This window comes from Phaseolus vulgaris, chromosome 10, assembly GCF_051622355.1.
Source record: "Phaseolus vulgaris cultivar YP4 chromosome 10, ASM5162235v1, whole genome shotgun sequence".
In the NCBI taxonomy this organism is placed as follows: domain Eukaryota; kingdom Viridiplantae; phylum Streptophyta; class Magnoliopsida; order Fabales; family Fabaceae; genus Phaseolus; species Phaseolus vulgaris.
In genome coordinates, this window is record NC_143507.1 from 1,930,525 (window position 1) to 1,942,800 (window position 12,276).

The 12,276-nt window shown below is 31.2% G+C and overlaps 2 protein-coding genes across 3 annotated transcripts; both read right to left on the reverse strand.

Moving 5' to 3' along the window:
* Nucleotides 1-266: 266 nt before the first annotated feature.
* Nucleotides 267-809, reverse strand: LOC137819065 (putative B3 domain-containing protein At2g27410). Its single transcript, XM_068622795.2, has 2 exons — nucleotides 768-809; nucleotides 267-668 (listed from the first exon to the last, which is right to left on the reverse strand). Exons 1-2 carry the CDS (start codon nucleotides 807-809, stop codon nucleotides 267-269), a joined length of 444 nt encoding a protein of 147 aa, XP_068478896.2.
* Nucleotides 810-3,717: 2,908 nt separating this feature from the next.
* LOC137819184 (PHD finger protein ALFIN-LIKE 1) lies at nucleotides 3,718-6,928 on the reverse strand. 2 transcript variants are annotated; one of them, XM_068622958.2, is made up of 5 exons: nucleotides 6,608-6,928; nucleotides 6,486-6,518; nucleotides 5,695-5,917; nucleotides 4,769-4,889; nucleotides 3,718-4,297 (listed from the first exon to the last, which is right to left on the reverse strand). In XM_068622958.2, the coding sequence occupies exons 1-5, from the start codon at nucleotides 6,690-6,692 to the stop codon at nucleotides 4,046-4,048; spliced, it is 714 nt and encodes a 237-aa protein (XP_068479059.1). In that variant the 5' UTR covers nucleotides 6,693-6,928; the 3' UTR covers nucleotides 3,718-4,045. The 2 variants fall into 2 exon arrangements, with proteins under 2 accessions (XP_068479059.1, XP_068479058.1); XM_068622957.2 differs by having other exon boundaries at nucleotides 4,757-4,889; nucleotides 6,608-6,916.
* Nucleotides 6,929-12,276: the final 5,348 nt, after the last annotated feature.

The window sequence follows — 12,276 nt, forward strand, 5'->3', positions numbered from 1 at the left end:
GAGCTACCCGACAAATAATATTGAATAAATAAAGCGGAATAATAAAAGAGATAAAGAGGAAAAACACACCCGAAAATTGTTAACGGAGTTCGGCCTGTTTAGCCTAATCTCCGAGCACAGCAAAAACAACTCCCTTTTATTATTATGAGAGAAGATATTACAAATTGGGATATTTAACAGTGAAGGGGGAGAGTTTAATTTATAACCCTCAAACCTCCTTCCCAAACAATGAACCCACCGATGTGGGACTTGGGATTAAGCCAAAATCAACATTCCTTTACAAGATTGTAAGTGTTTGTGGTCATACTCCACTTTTTCATTGGTAGAGTATATTCTTTGAGGCAAGGGTCCAACATGGTTACTTTCAAACCAATAAGTCTTCCATCGTCGCTACCATTTTCTCTTTCGTTCAACTTTGTAATTTCTTCTTTGGTGAGAAAGTCAGCTCTTATCTCTTTTATTGGCATTGACAAACGATTATTATTTGTCTTTACATCGGAACGGAAGAGTCTCTTGAGCATGAGAAATTGAAGATCACAACCATTTAATTCATTGATTCGATTCTTGAATTCTAGAAGCAATTCTTTTGGTGGTGGTGTACTTCTCGGAATTATCCTTCGTTTTTTATTCTTAGGAACCACATTTTCCTCTGCATATCTTGAGTTTGTCTACATGCACACAAAAAAAAAGTCATATTAAAAACGTATAAAACAATATATAAACCCTAAAATTTATGAGATACAGTTTATCAACATGTTAATATATACAGTTAATGACTGGTAAGAGAACTTTATAAGAGGCTGAATCATTTACAACCAATTGTTTTAAAGTTTTTCAATCCCTTGTTCATACCAATAAAGAGTAATGGTAGCGTAAACAACATTAAGAAAAAGGATAAATAACAGAGATTAATAATAAGAAAATATTTTGACTATTTTAGAAATAATTTGATTTAATTATGGAATGAAAAAAAAAGTTATTTGAAAATATAAATCTTCAATTAAAACAAAATAGAAAACACTCGTCCTTCATAGTAAAGGAAACTGTACTGCTTTTTCTCCTTGCTAAACAATTAGTTTTCAAAATTAATTAAAGATTAGCCATGAAATTAAATAGTTTTTTTTATTCATAAAAATAAACCACTGTGTAACTCAAAAATAAAATTTACAAAACAAGTAAAATAGAATGCAATATACTTTTTTCCGAGGATTCTTGGTGTGTTGTCCATGTTTACACATTGATGAAAACAACTTGAAAGGTGTTTGGAAAAATCAAGAAGCTGAAACAATTCTTGTTTAGTGTAGAAGTGTGGGGCATGTTGCGATATTGCATAATCTAAGAGAGAAGGTTTAGATGGTTTAGAAGATAACTTTTCAAGAGACTCTCTATCAGTAATACTTGCAGTTAATTCCTATAAAGTTTTCAAGTCTCTCATCATCGTCAAATCAACAAAGAAAGCTCACGAGTTGATTTTTTTTATGGAAAAACAATGGTGTGTGAACAAGATTAAATAGTAAAAAAGAGATAAATGATAAAGATTAATGATAAGAAAAGATTTTTATAATTTAAAAATAATTTGATTCAGTTATGGGGTGAAAAGATTATAAATGATAAACTTGTTTAAAAATAGAAACCGTGTATTTTTTTTAAACAAGTAAATAAGATGATAAGAAAAGTAAGAAGTAGGAAGTTCATGAAAAGGAAGAAAATAAACATAAAAATAAGATAAATAAAAAAAAAATTATAATTTATTTAATTTAATTATTTTACAGAAAGTGTATTTATATTTGACGCACACACCCAAAGGAAAGTGCAGACTTTACCAGCAGGCCCATCCATTCCCAATCCGCACAGCTTTCGTCCGCGCCCAAGTCTCCACGGCCAACGAACCTTCTTCTTGTTATTCTTCTTTGCTCTTCTTCTTCTTGTTATTCTTCTTTGCTCTTCTTCTTCTTGTTACTGTTCCTGTTCTTCTTCTTGGTTTGTTATGTGTTACTATGTTCTTGCTAATCTTCCTTCTTAACTATCCGTTTGATTTTATTTTTTTTATTGGTTTTGAATTTGGCGTTATACGAATAACGAATCCGTATTTGTTTAAGATTACAGAGTCTACACTTGTTGAGGAAAGCAAGTCTATTGGGATTCATCATCATCACTATGTTTCATACAGGTATATATGTTTTCATTTATTATCAGTTATCTTTTTCTGTTCTTTTCAAGCTTATATTCTGCAGATAGAATGTTTGCTGAATGTTACCGGCTTTCTTGTGGACACAGATTTTCTAAAACTCCCACTGAATCTGTGTTGTGATATCGCATAGTATTGACATTGACTATCCAATACAAACACGCATATAAAGATACAATATATTCTTTAAAATATAATAAAAAAAATATGAATCTATATATTATATAATTATAAATTATATAATAAAAATTTATTATAATATAAATGTTGTTAAAGTATAAAGATATCTCGGAGTAGATACTTGTAACTATGTATTTGAAGGATTACCGGCAGAAGACTTGGCTCCGTAAAAGGTGAGACCAAGATTGCCACATTGAATGAAAATAATCGAATTTCAAAGCCTTTAATCAACCTATCCTATCCCACTAAACTCATTCAATTAAGGAATTATATAAAAAAAATATTATTAAGTATAACTCAAAATAACATTTACATCACATAAAATAACAAATAAAATAACCGATTTAGTAAAAGAAAATTAAGAGATAGTTTATTGGTTATATCATGAATAACAAAAAAATTGAGTCATCTTTTTCACTTTTATTTGTTTGACCGTAAGTTTGGTGGAAATAGGCTTGGCCATGGTTAATTAAGAGAATTAAAGAATTGGGAAATATTAGGACAACTTAAATTTATATTTAAGTTACAATTAAAATTAATTAATTACACTAAAATTACTAATAATAAGAGAATATTTAAAAAAAATATTAATTAATTAATATTAATTTTGTAAATTAAATTATTTAAATCACAACTCAACAATAAAGTTTAAATTTTGTAAAAAAATCTAATTAATATAAACAGTATATAACGAAATTTCAGGATGTTTTACAATTCCTGACTAAAGAAAAACTACACTGTTTCCATTATAATAATTATTTTTTCTTAAAAAAAAGTGTCAATTTTACTTAGTAGTTTTCATGATCACTTAAAAAAAAAGTGTCAACATACCACTTTCACTTAAAGGATGTTCCAAAATAACATGGACCAAAACAATAACAAAAATTTTACGATGAACAATAATAAAAAAAATTAAAAGCCAAAATCAAAATATAAAATTTGTTGAAAAAAAAAACCAGTACACTTTATAAACTTAACCAATGCTAGCAAAGTGTAGAAACCAAAATTTAAGTAAAAATTTTACAGAGAACCGAAACGAAAATTAATTTATTGAGAAACATATCTAGAATTCCGAAATTTATGGTAAGCCAAAATATTATTCATAAAAAACAACTTTTTCACTTTCATAATTTCTTCTACAAATCTACAGAAACCAATAAAACATGAAAACAATACCATTTTGGAAATCTCTTTATAAAAGGAAATACAAACATTAAACTTTTTCTCAAATTAAACTGAACCTTATAAGTTCAATATCAAGTCTGATGAAAGTGGAAGAATAGAATAATAACACATAAAAGCGTTTGATTAACATATTCAGTAACATAATAGTTATAGCAAATTAGAAGAATCCAGAAAAGGTGGGTCACACCTCAGTATTTTACCAGCTACCTTCTATGTCAGAATTCAGATACAAAATAAAATAAGCATACATACACCTGGTAAATTCAAGCAAAATATAGATTAATCGAGAAAATAGAATGTAAAGTATCCTATTCTATAAATTTTATAACATACACTGATGATTAATCTGGGTAGAAGAAATTAACTTAATCTGAAAGATTATGATCAGACAGATACTACACTGTTTACACGAACTTCTGTAAGAGATGCAACAATATTACAGTATCTTGTCGGACATGAAACAGCATTATTCAGTTCTCGAATTGCCTTCACTTAGGGCCTTCCCCGCCTCAAGCTGCATGATGGACATTTGTATTGCTTTATGCTCTCAGCTTTTGCAGGAGTAATCTTCACACATTTACCATGGAACCACCTCTCACATATGTCACAACCAATCCAAAATTCATCTGCATTGTAATTTCCGCCACAGCTCCCACACAGGGTTTCACTATGCTCGTCATCCTCCTCTGCAAAACCTTCATCTGCAAACTTCGGGTTGCTTTTAACTTGCCCATCACTTGATCTCTGCAGATAAATGAACAAGCAAGCATCATATAGCAGCATGGCAATGTTTAGCCCATTGCAAAACCTTTAATTCAATGTATTTGCAACATGAAACAGATTTCATGATCAAAGAGTTTCTAAAATACAGTCCATTTATTCACCAAAAGTATTTGCAACATGAAACAGATTTCATGAACAAAGGGTTTGTAAAATACAGTCCATTTATTCACCCACATTGCAATTTTTATTATCATAAAGCAAAGAGAAAAATATAATTGTGGGTGCATCAGTGTGATAGATTTTGTGCTTAGTTCCACAAAAAATATTTAGATCCTGAAACTTTAAAGGCATGCTTTAGTTTTTGAATGGACTGAAAATTAATAAACAAGTCAATGTGCATAACCTAACCATGACTGAGTGCGAACCAAATAAACAGATGATCCAACCACAAAAAAAATAAATAAAAAGGCATATACTTACACCAACACTAACCTTGGTGCTGCCCTTAGATTTGCTTCCACTGTCTGCAGTGGGCTTGTCCTTTACTGGCTTCCTCTCACTCACAACTTCAAAAACAGTAGGAAGATCATTTATCAAGCCAAACAAACGCTTCCTGCCATAAAGAGTTTATGGAACCATGAATAGAAAGTAGGAGTTATATGCTCCATTCAGAGGAGATGTCGTCGAAAAATGAGAACAGGAATTCTACAAAGGAAAAACTCCCAAGAACCAAAGCAACAGCATATACATATTCTCCAGTATAAATAATAAATTAAACTTATATTTCCTTTAAGTATCTTAGGGACATATAATACCCTTTGCAGCTCTAAATTGAATGTGGGAAGGAAATATAAACATGATCGCAGAAAGATAAAGAGGGCACTTATGAATTGATTTGAAATAATTGGTGAGTTAAAATATAAAGCTTATGATGGCAGCTCAAAATTGTAAGTGGGAAAGATAAACATGATTGCCGAAAGATGAGGCACTAATGAATTGGTTTGAAATAATTGGTGAGTTAAAATATAAAACTTAAACTGCATAATAAGAATTCACAGACGCACAATGGTTATCCCTCTCACCAACCTCAAGTTCATGATTAGTCCTGAATCGTTAATCTTTTGGATGAGAAGGGAATCTAGAAGACAAGATTACCTTAAGAGACCTATAATAAAGAGACTGTTTGCACAAAATAATCCAGAATCACAACAGTCCACAAACAAATCATCATTCCCAGATAATTAAAAAGCCACTATTTCTTCAACAACATTCATCCATCACGATAGAACCACTTACAATAACAAGACCAAGTTTTCAACATTACACACAGTACTTAAGCATCAGCATTGCACACAGAGAGCAAAAACCAACTAAAATTCTCACCACATGCTCACACCCCAACCAAAGATAGAGAGTACCTTTCATTGCGGTTAAGACGAGCTCCAAGATAAAAAGCCACAGAAAGGAGCCACGAATCACTGTGCACAGCAACCAGAGAAAGCCAGTCCCTGCGGTTCATGCCATCTCTAGCAAAATTGATTCCGAGTGCAGGCTCCGGAAGCTCGGGCGGAACTTCCTCCGCTGGCAAAGTCACCTCCCAAGTCTCATTTGGATGTCCATAGAGGCACAAGTTCTCCTTATCTTAAAACAACCAAACCAGTAAAACCTCGAACTCAATGAAACAACACAAGTTCACAGTAATCGTCACAGAAAACCATAACAACTACCACATCTAACTCAACCAGTTAGTTACGTGCATATCAAATTCAAACCTCAAGCCCAAATCCAAATCCCAATGTGTCACGGAACAACAAACCCAACCCAAGTCAACCTTAACATTTTCAAAATCTAGCCGATTAGCAACAACACGTACACTGCTTAAGTGTTTAACACATACACAAACTAAGAATCCAAAACCAGCTTAAATCACTAACCGATAATTAGTTTGTTAACCAATTTACATATGTTATAAACAAATAATACATTTATATTTATTTATTTGTTTGTGATGGGACATGTCAAAGTTTGACTTTATTTTATTATATACGTTTTTCCCTCAAATTAAGATAAAGGAAAAAAGTCAACTTGCTCAATTTACACAGAAACAAAAAATACCCAATTGGAATATCAGTAAAAGAAAACAGTTTTGAAACGTAAAGTGGAAGACAAAAGCAAACAGAATTCAGATCCACCGGTGGGTTCGCTGTACCTGGATCACAGAGTCCGTAGAATTCATCGACATCTGAGAGAAGAAAAAGCCCTAAAGTGTTAGGGCGATGAGTGAAATTTGAAGGGGGGAAAAGGGAAGTTAGAGAGCGAGAGAGGGAGGACCTTGAGAGAGAGCGCGAACGATGGCGGTTCTCCGAGCGGTGTAATCCTTGAAGATCTCTTCGACGGTGCGGGGAGTTGAAGCCATTTTGCATGAGAGGAAGGGGCAATTGAGATCTGAAGCGAAGGTTCTAGAAGGCGTAGCGTGGGTGCAGGGGCGAGACCATGGGAAGAGATCGTAGGGATCGCAGGTGCATGTGATGGTGTTAGGGACTGAGAGAAAGAGGGTGGAATTTGGAAAGGAAAATAATAAATAGAACAGACACACAGCAAGACTCTGTCTCTGCGTGTCTCTGTGAATAACGCTACAATCAAATCATTATTACTATACTTGTAATAATATTTTTTATACTTGTAATAATATTTTATTATACTTCTAATACTCAGTGATTTATTTACATATTTTATTATATTTATGTTGTACGGAAATTATAAATATATATATTCAGTTATTGCACTCTTATACCTGATACCAGATTCTTTTAATGAAAAATGAGTGCGGAATATTGTAATTTTTGTCTTTTAAAATATTTCTAAATTAAATCATTTTAATATTTTATGTCTGACCAGAAATTCTTGTAAATGAAATTATTGTAATTATGGTTTTTTAGAATAATTTGAAATTAAATTTATGGTCTCTAATAAAGTGCTAATGTTTTAATTCTTGAGTAATACTGGAATTAATTAGTTTGTAGTTCTTTATTTTCTTTTGAACATATCTTCAACTGTAAAGATTATAGAACAGAGAATTGTGATCTAAGAAAATTATTATAAGTCATAAAAGCACTGTACATATAAATAGATTTTTGAAGTTTCATTAATAATTCTTCGTGGAAGTGGATCTTAACCCTTGGATGAGTAATAGTCCAATACCAATATTTTATAATACTAAAATTCATTTAAGAAGTTCATTTTTTATAGTAAATTTTTTAATGCAACCTAATTGTTGGAATAACTATCTTTAGAACCTAAACACATTAACTAGATCAAGTTCTTCATTACATCAAGTTCTTCTTTAATTACACTCCTTAAAACTTTTCACTAATAATCATAATATTGTTGATTAATATTATTGATTAAAAAAAACTGATAATCAAAATATTACAATCTAAGTACATAAATCACTATTAATTACACAAGTATCCAAAAAATATGGTTGGATTTTGTTTTTAACAAATTCCACAGTTATTCAAAAGTATTGTCCAATATTGTGTTATTAGATGATAAGTTTGATTTAGATCAAACGATCTAATGAAATATTTCACAAACTTAGTTTTTGGCTTTTCCTTCTTAAATGAAAAAAAAAAAACAAGAGAGAGAGAGTTTATATAGTATTTTATACCAATTCGTCTAGTTCTTGACTAACTAGTCAAGTTCTACTATGTAGACTACCGCTTCAAAATGTAATCAAGTATTCTTTCACCAACAATTTATATAAAGCAACTAAAGAAGAAGAAGAAGAAGAAGATAATGAGAGACTACATTGTATTGTGCTGAAACCTTGCTGAAATTTTTACGCTTAAAAGACCTTTATAGAAGAATATTGTTCGTCTTTTATCAGTTAATTATAAGAGAATGTACAAGTATCATATACGTAAACAAACGATAATCCTCTCTAGTGAACAAACTATGCTATATGTTGAGCACCACTTATACAACTTTTGTATCTTAGCCAGAAGTGATTTTTGGCAAACAATACTCGATTATTAACTAAGATTGATTGTTGTTAAAAGAATACTAATTTAAACTAGAAGTGGCTTGCGAAAGAATATTTGGCTAAGTTAAGAGTGACTCGTAAAAGAATAGTTGGTTAAGCTTGAATCGTTGAAAGAATACTCTGTTGAGTCAGTCGTGACTACGAGTCCAAAGAATACTTGAATTATACTTTGTGGTAGTACTCTTCTTAGTAGAACTCAATGTGTTGATTAAAAAGTAGATATAGTCTATTGCGATAGATTAATTAGTATAAAATTACCTGGTGTGTTTCTTCTCTTTCCTTCTCTACTTTACATTTTATTTTATTATAGTGTCTACTAACTTTGGAAGAAATGTATTGTCAAAATACGTGCTTAAAAACATCTTATAAAAAAAAATCACTTAAGTTATAAAGTTGCATATGCTATACTTCCTTAGAGACAAAATTCTCACTCTAATCACTTGGCATACTAAATAATTGTTTCACTAATAATTATTAGATGGTATTTTTTAAAATTTCCCATCTCCAAAAAAATTCTCCACATTTCATACTCACCATAGCCAGATGATAGTTAGATGGTAGTGGGAGAAGAAGAAGAAGAATCTTATGTTCGCTATTTGAAACGTAGTGAAAAATTATTGGTTTGTGGTTATGAGGAACCAGAATATAATCATCCAGAATGCTTAGTTAGTCAAAAGGAATCTCTCTCAGGGATGGGTGTATATAACCATGAATCTCACTAATCTTATTCAAGGTTGATTTTTTATGCCATTAATCTTTGCTCAGAGTTTATTTAACCGAATCTAATCTCTTAAAATTTGATTTGACCTATTTCATAGATAAAATATATGTAAACTATATTTCCTGTTATCTCAATTTAGTTTAATAGCATATATTCATTTGAAAGTACAAGCTTTTGGAATTGTATATTTGAAAAAAGTTTTAATTTAATCAATGATATTTTATATGATATAATATTGTACTTGTATTGATATTTTTCTTTGAACATATATTGTAATGTATATGATACCTTTAATTTTATATTCTTTTATTTTAGATATATCTATATATAATGTTAATATTATCATATAAAGAATAAATCGGATTGATTGAGTTAATCTTGACTCATATGATAGACTATTGTTGACAATGTTAATAAATGTTAATACTCCCTCATTAATAATTAAGCAATAGACTATATTGTAATGTTTTAGTGTTGCAGTAACAGTCTTGAAAAAGAAATTAGTATTTAAGACATCTAATTTAAATACAAATTACTAATCATATAAAAACAAATTTCTAAGTTAAAAATGCTAAACATAGTACAAACTATTAAAAGGTAATAAATATAGAAAAGTATTAATATATATATATATTAAATATAGAACCAAATATTAAAGTGCAGAGGAATTTTGACTCTCTCCAAAACGTAAAAATATTTCTTATATAGTCTAGGTTAACCTAAATAAGAGAATCAAACTTGAGACTATAAACCAGTAGAAGAACTAATTTTCACCAATTTTTATATATGTATTCCCTACCATGTCTCTATTTTGTAAGTTATAATTGAAGTCCCATACATTGAATTTGATAGTTCTATATTTCTATGAAAAGAGAAAGAAATATATTTAATTTTGTATCTCACAACGTGAACCTATTCTAAATATGTATTGGTAGAGACCGAACAACCCCATGATACTTCAGTATCCACAATCACCATGCGTAAAATGCATTAAAGTAATAAAATATTAACACAAATTTTTATTTTTATTTTTTTATAAAGTTTTCGTGTCAGGCATCATTATGCAACTTGACATTTCAGCTAAGCTAACACCTCAAGTAACAACAATCATATGCAATCACATGAAAAAAAATATTATTAAAAAAAAAGAAAAAAGAAAGAAAATACAAAAATATGGGGGGACTAGACCAAAACCCATATGTTAACACAAACGATACATAGGTAGATTATACCTATTCATAAAGAATTCTAAGAACAGACTAGCTGGGAGTCTATTATACCAATGAAAATATTCTCTATGAATAAATCCTAAATTAGCCAACTTATCAGCACACGCATTCCCTTCACGAAAAATATGAGTTACCCTAAACCTGATTGTCCCACAAAAATTAAGACAAGTATTCCATCGATTCTGAAGCATCCACGGAACATTAGTCCTAGCAGTAAACGCAACACAAACCAAGGCAGAATCACATTCAAGCCAGACATTAGTAAGTCCCATTTTTTGAGCTTCCTCCATAGCATGTATAACTCCATAAAACTCAGCAACCAAAGCAGTTTGAACTTCAAGAAACGCTAAAAAAGCACCAATAAATTCTCCCATACTCCCACGAAAAATACCTCCACAAGTAGCAAGACCAGGATACCCCCTAGTAGCCCCATCAGTATTAATTTTGACCCAGCCTGGTGAAGGAAATTCCCATCTAATAGGAAGAGGACGAAGAACTTTACCACTACGAGTCTTAATACCGAAAAACTTAATCACGTTGAAGTCCAACATATCATTCTTCATTGAAGCTTTAGACGAATTTCCCACTAGACAAGTTAAATCTTTAATTATCGAAATAGCCTTAGAAACCCCAATCTTATCCTGAAATCTAGCATAATTCCTCATACGCCATATCATCCATATAGAAAAGGTTATCACCGCAAGCTTAATCAATTTAACCAAAGGACTACCATCACTCATAATAAAAGAAAGTAGATCATCCTTATTAGAGAAATGAGAAGTAAGAAAAATTTGTTGTACCCAACTCCAAATATGCAATGCGTTAGAACATTCAAAAAATAGATGTTGAATAGATTCCTCTTGCTTTTCACAAAGCGAACACATAGAACATATATGCAAACCCTTATTCTGAATATGTTGATCTGTAGGAAGTCGCCCATGAAAAAATTTTCAGAGTACTAGAGTTTTGGAAGGCGGAATAGATGAAGACCAAATGAATTTACCCCAACCACCTGGAACTCCTGGTTCCAAGAAATAAGTCCTAGCCGATTTAAGAGTGAAACGACCAGACTCATTTAGAATCCAATTAGGAATATCCTGTTCCTCTCTAATCATGATATGATTAAAAAAAAGAGGCATCTGCTGTAAAGAGAAGGGAATATTCCAATCACAACCTGTCCAAAATTGAGAGACTGTATCCGGAATGCTAACACCATCTGATAACCCTGCAATATTTGCTAAAGAAGTAGTAGAGCACCATTTATCATTCCAGAAATTAATAAAAGAACATGTACCAACAGTCCAATAAGTATAGTCAAGTATGGTAGAATAAAATTGCTTAATTCCAGGCCAGAGAGAGGAAGATCTATAAACCGTTCGAAATTCATATTTTGATTTAAGAACCCTGGCTTTCAAGAGTAAAGACCAAGGTTTGTCGCTATAAGCAAAGTTCCAAGCAAGCTTAAGAAGATATGCATTATTTTCATGATGAAGATTAATGATATTCAAGCCTCCATCCTCGAGAGGTGAACAAATTTTCCCCCAATTAACGGTAGCAATACATTTTTTCAGAATATCACCAGTCCAAATAAAATTCCGACACCACTGCTCAACTTGCTTAATAAGTGAAACAGGCCACTTATACATATTAAAGCTATAAGCTAGAGATCCAGTAATCACTGTATTGACCAGCTGAATTCGACCCATCATGCTAAGAGATTTACCTTTCCAAGATGCTAGCTTCAATTTAACTTTATCAGCCAAAGGTTGAAGAAACCGACACTTTGGAGCACCAACAAAGATAGGTACTCCTAAATAATGGAAAGGCAAACAACCATGACTACAGGAAAGAATATTTTGAATTTTGGTGACAAATCTTGGAGAATTATCCATGGTGAAGAAACTACTTTTAGAGTTATTAACACAAATTAAACCATACTTCAAACTCAACAATAAAGAGAACCATCAAATACTAATAGACGCAACAACTAAGGTAAATTTATATC

Excerpts from the sequence above, each read along its gene's own strand:
- LOC137819065 (XM_068622795.2), bottom strand. The coding sequence starts at position 809 with ATGATTCAGCCTCTTATAAAGTTCTCTTACCAGTCATTAACT. Across the intron at positions 669-767 it reads TCTCTTACCAGTCATTAACT|ACAAACTCAAGATATGCAGA; the intron begins GTATATATTAAC and ends GTGTGCATGTAG.
- LOC137819184 (XM_068622957.2), bottom strand. The coding sequence starts at position 6,692 with ATGGCTTCAACTCCCCGCACCGTCGAAGAGATCTTCAAGGATTACACC. Across the intron at positions 4,890-5,694 it reads CGTCTTAACCGCAATGAAAG|GAAGCGTTTGTTTGGCTTGA; the intron begins GTACTCTCTATC and ends TCTTTATGGCAG. Across the intron at positions 4,298-4,756 it reads GCACCAAGGTTAGTGTTGGT|AGATCAAGTGATGGGCAAGT; the intron begins GTAAGTATATGC and ends ATTTATCTGCAG.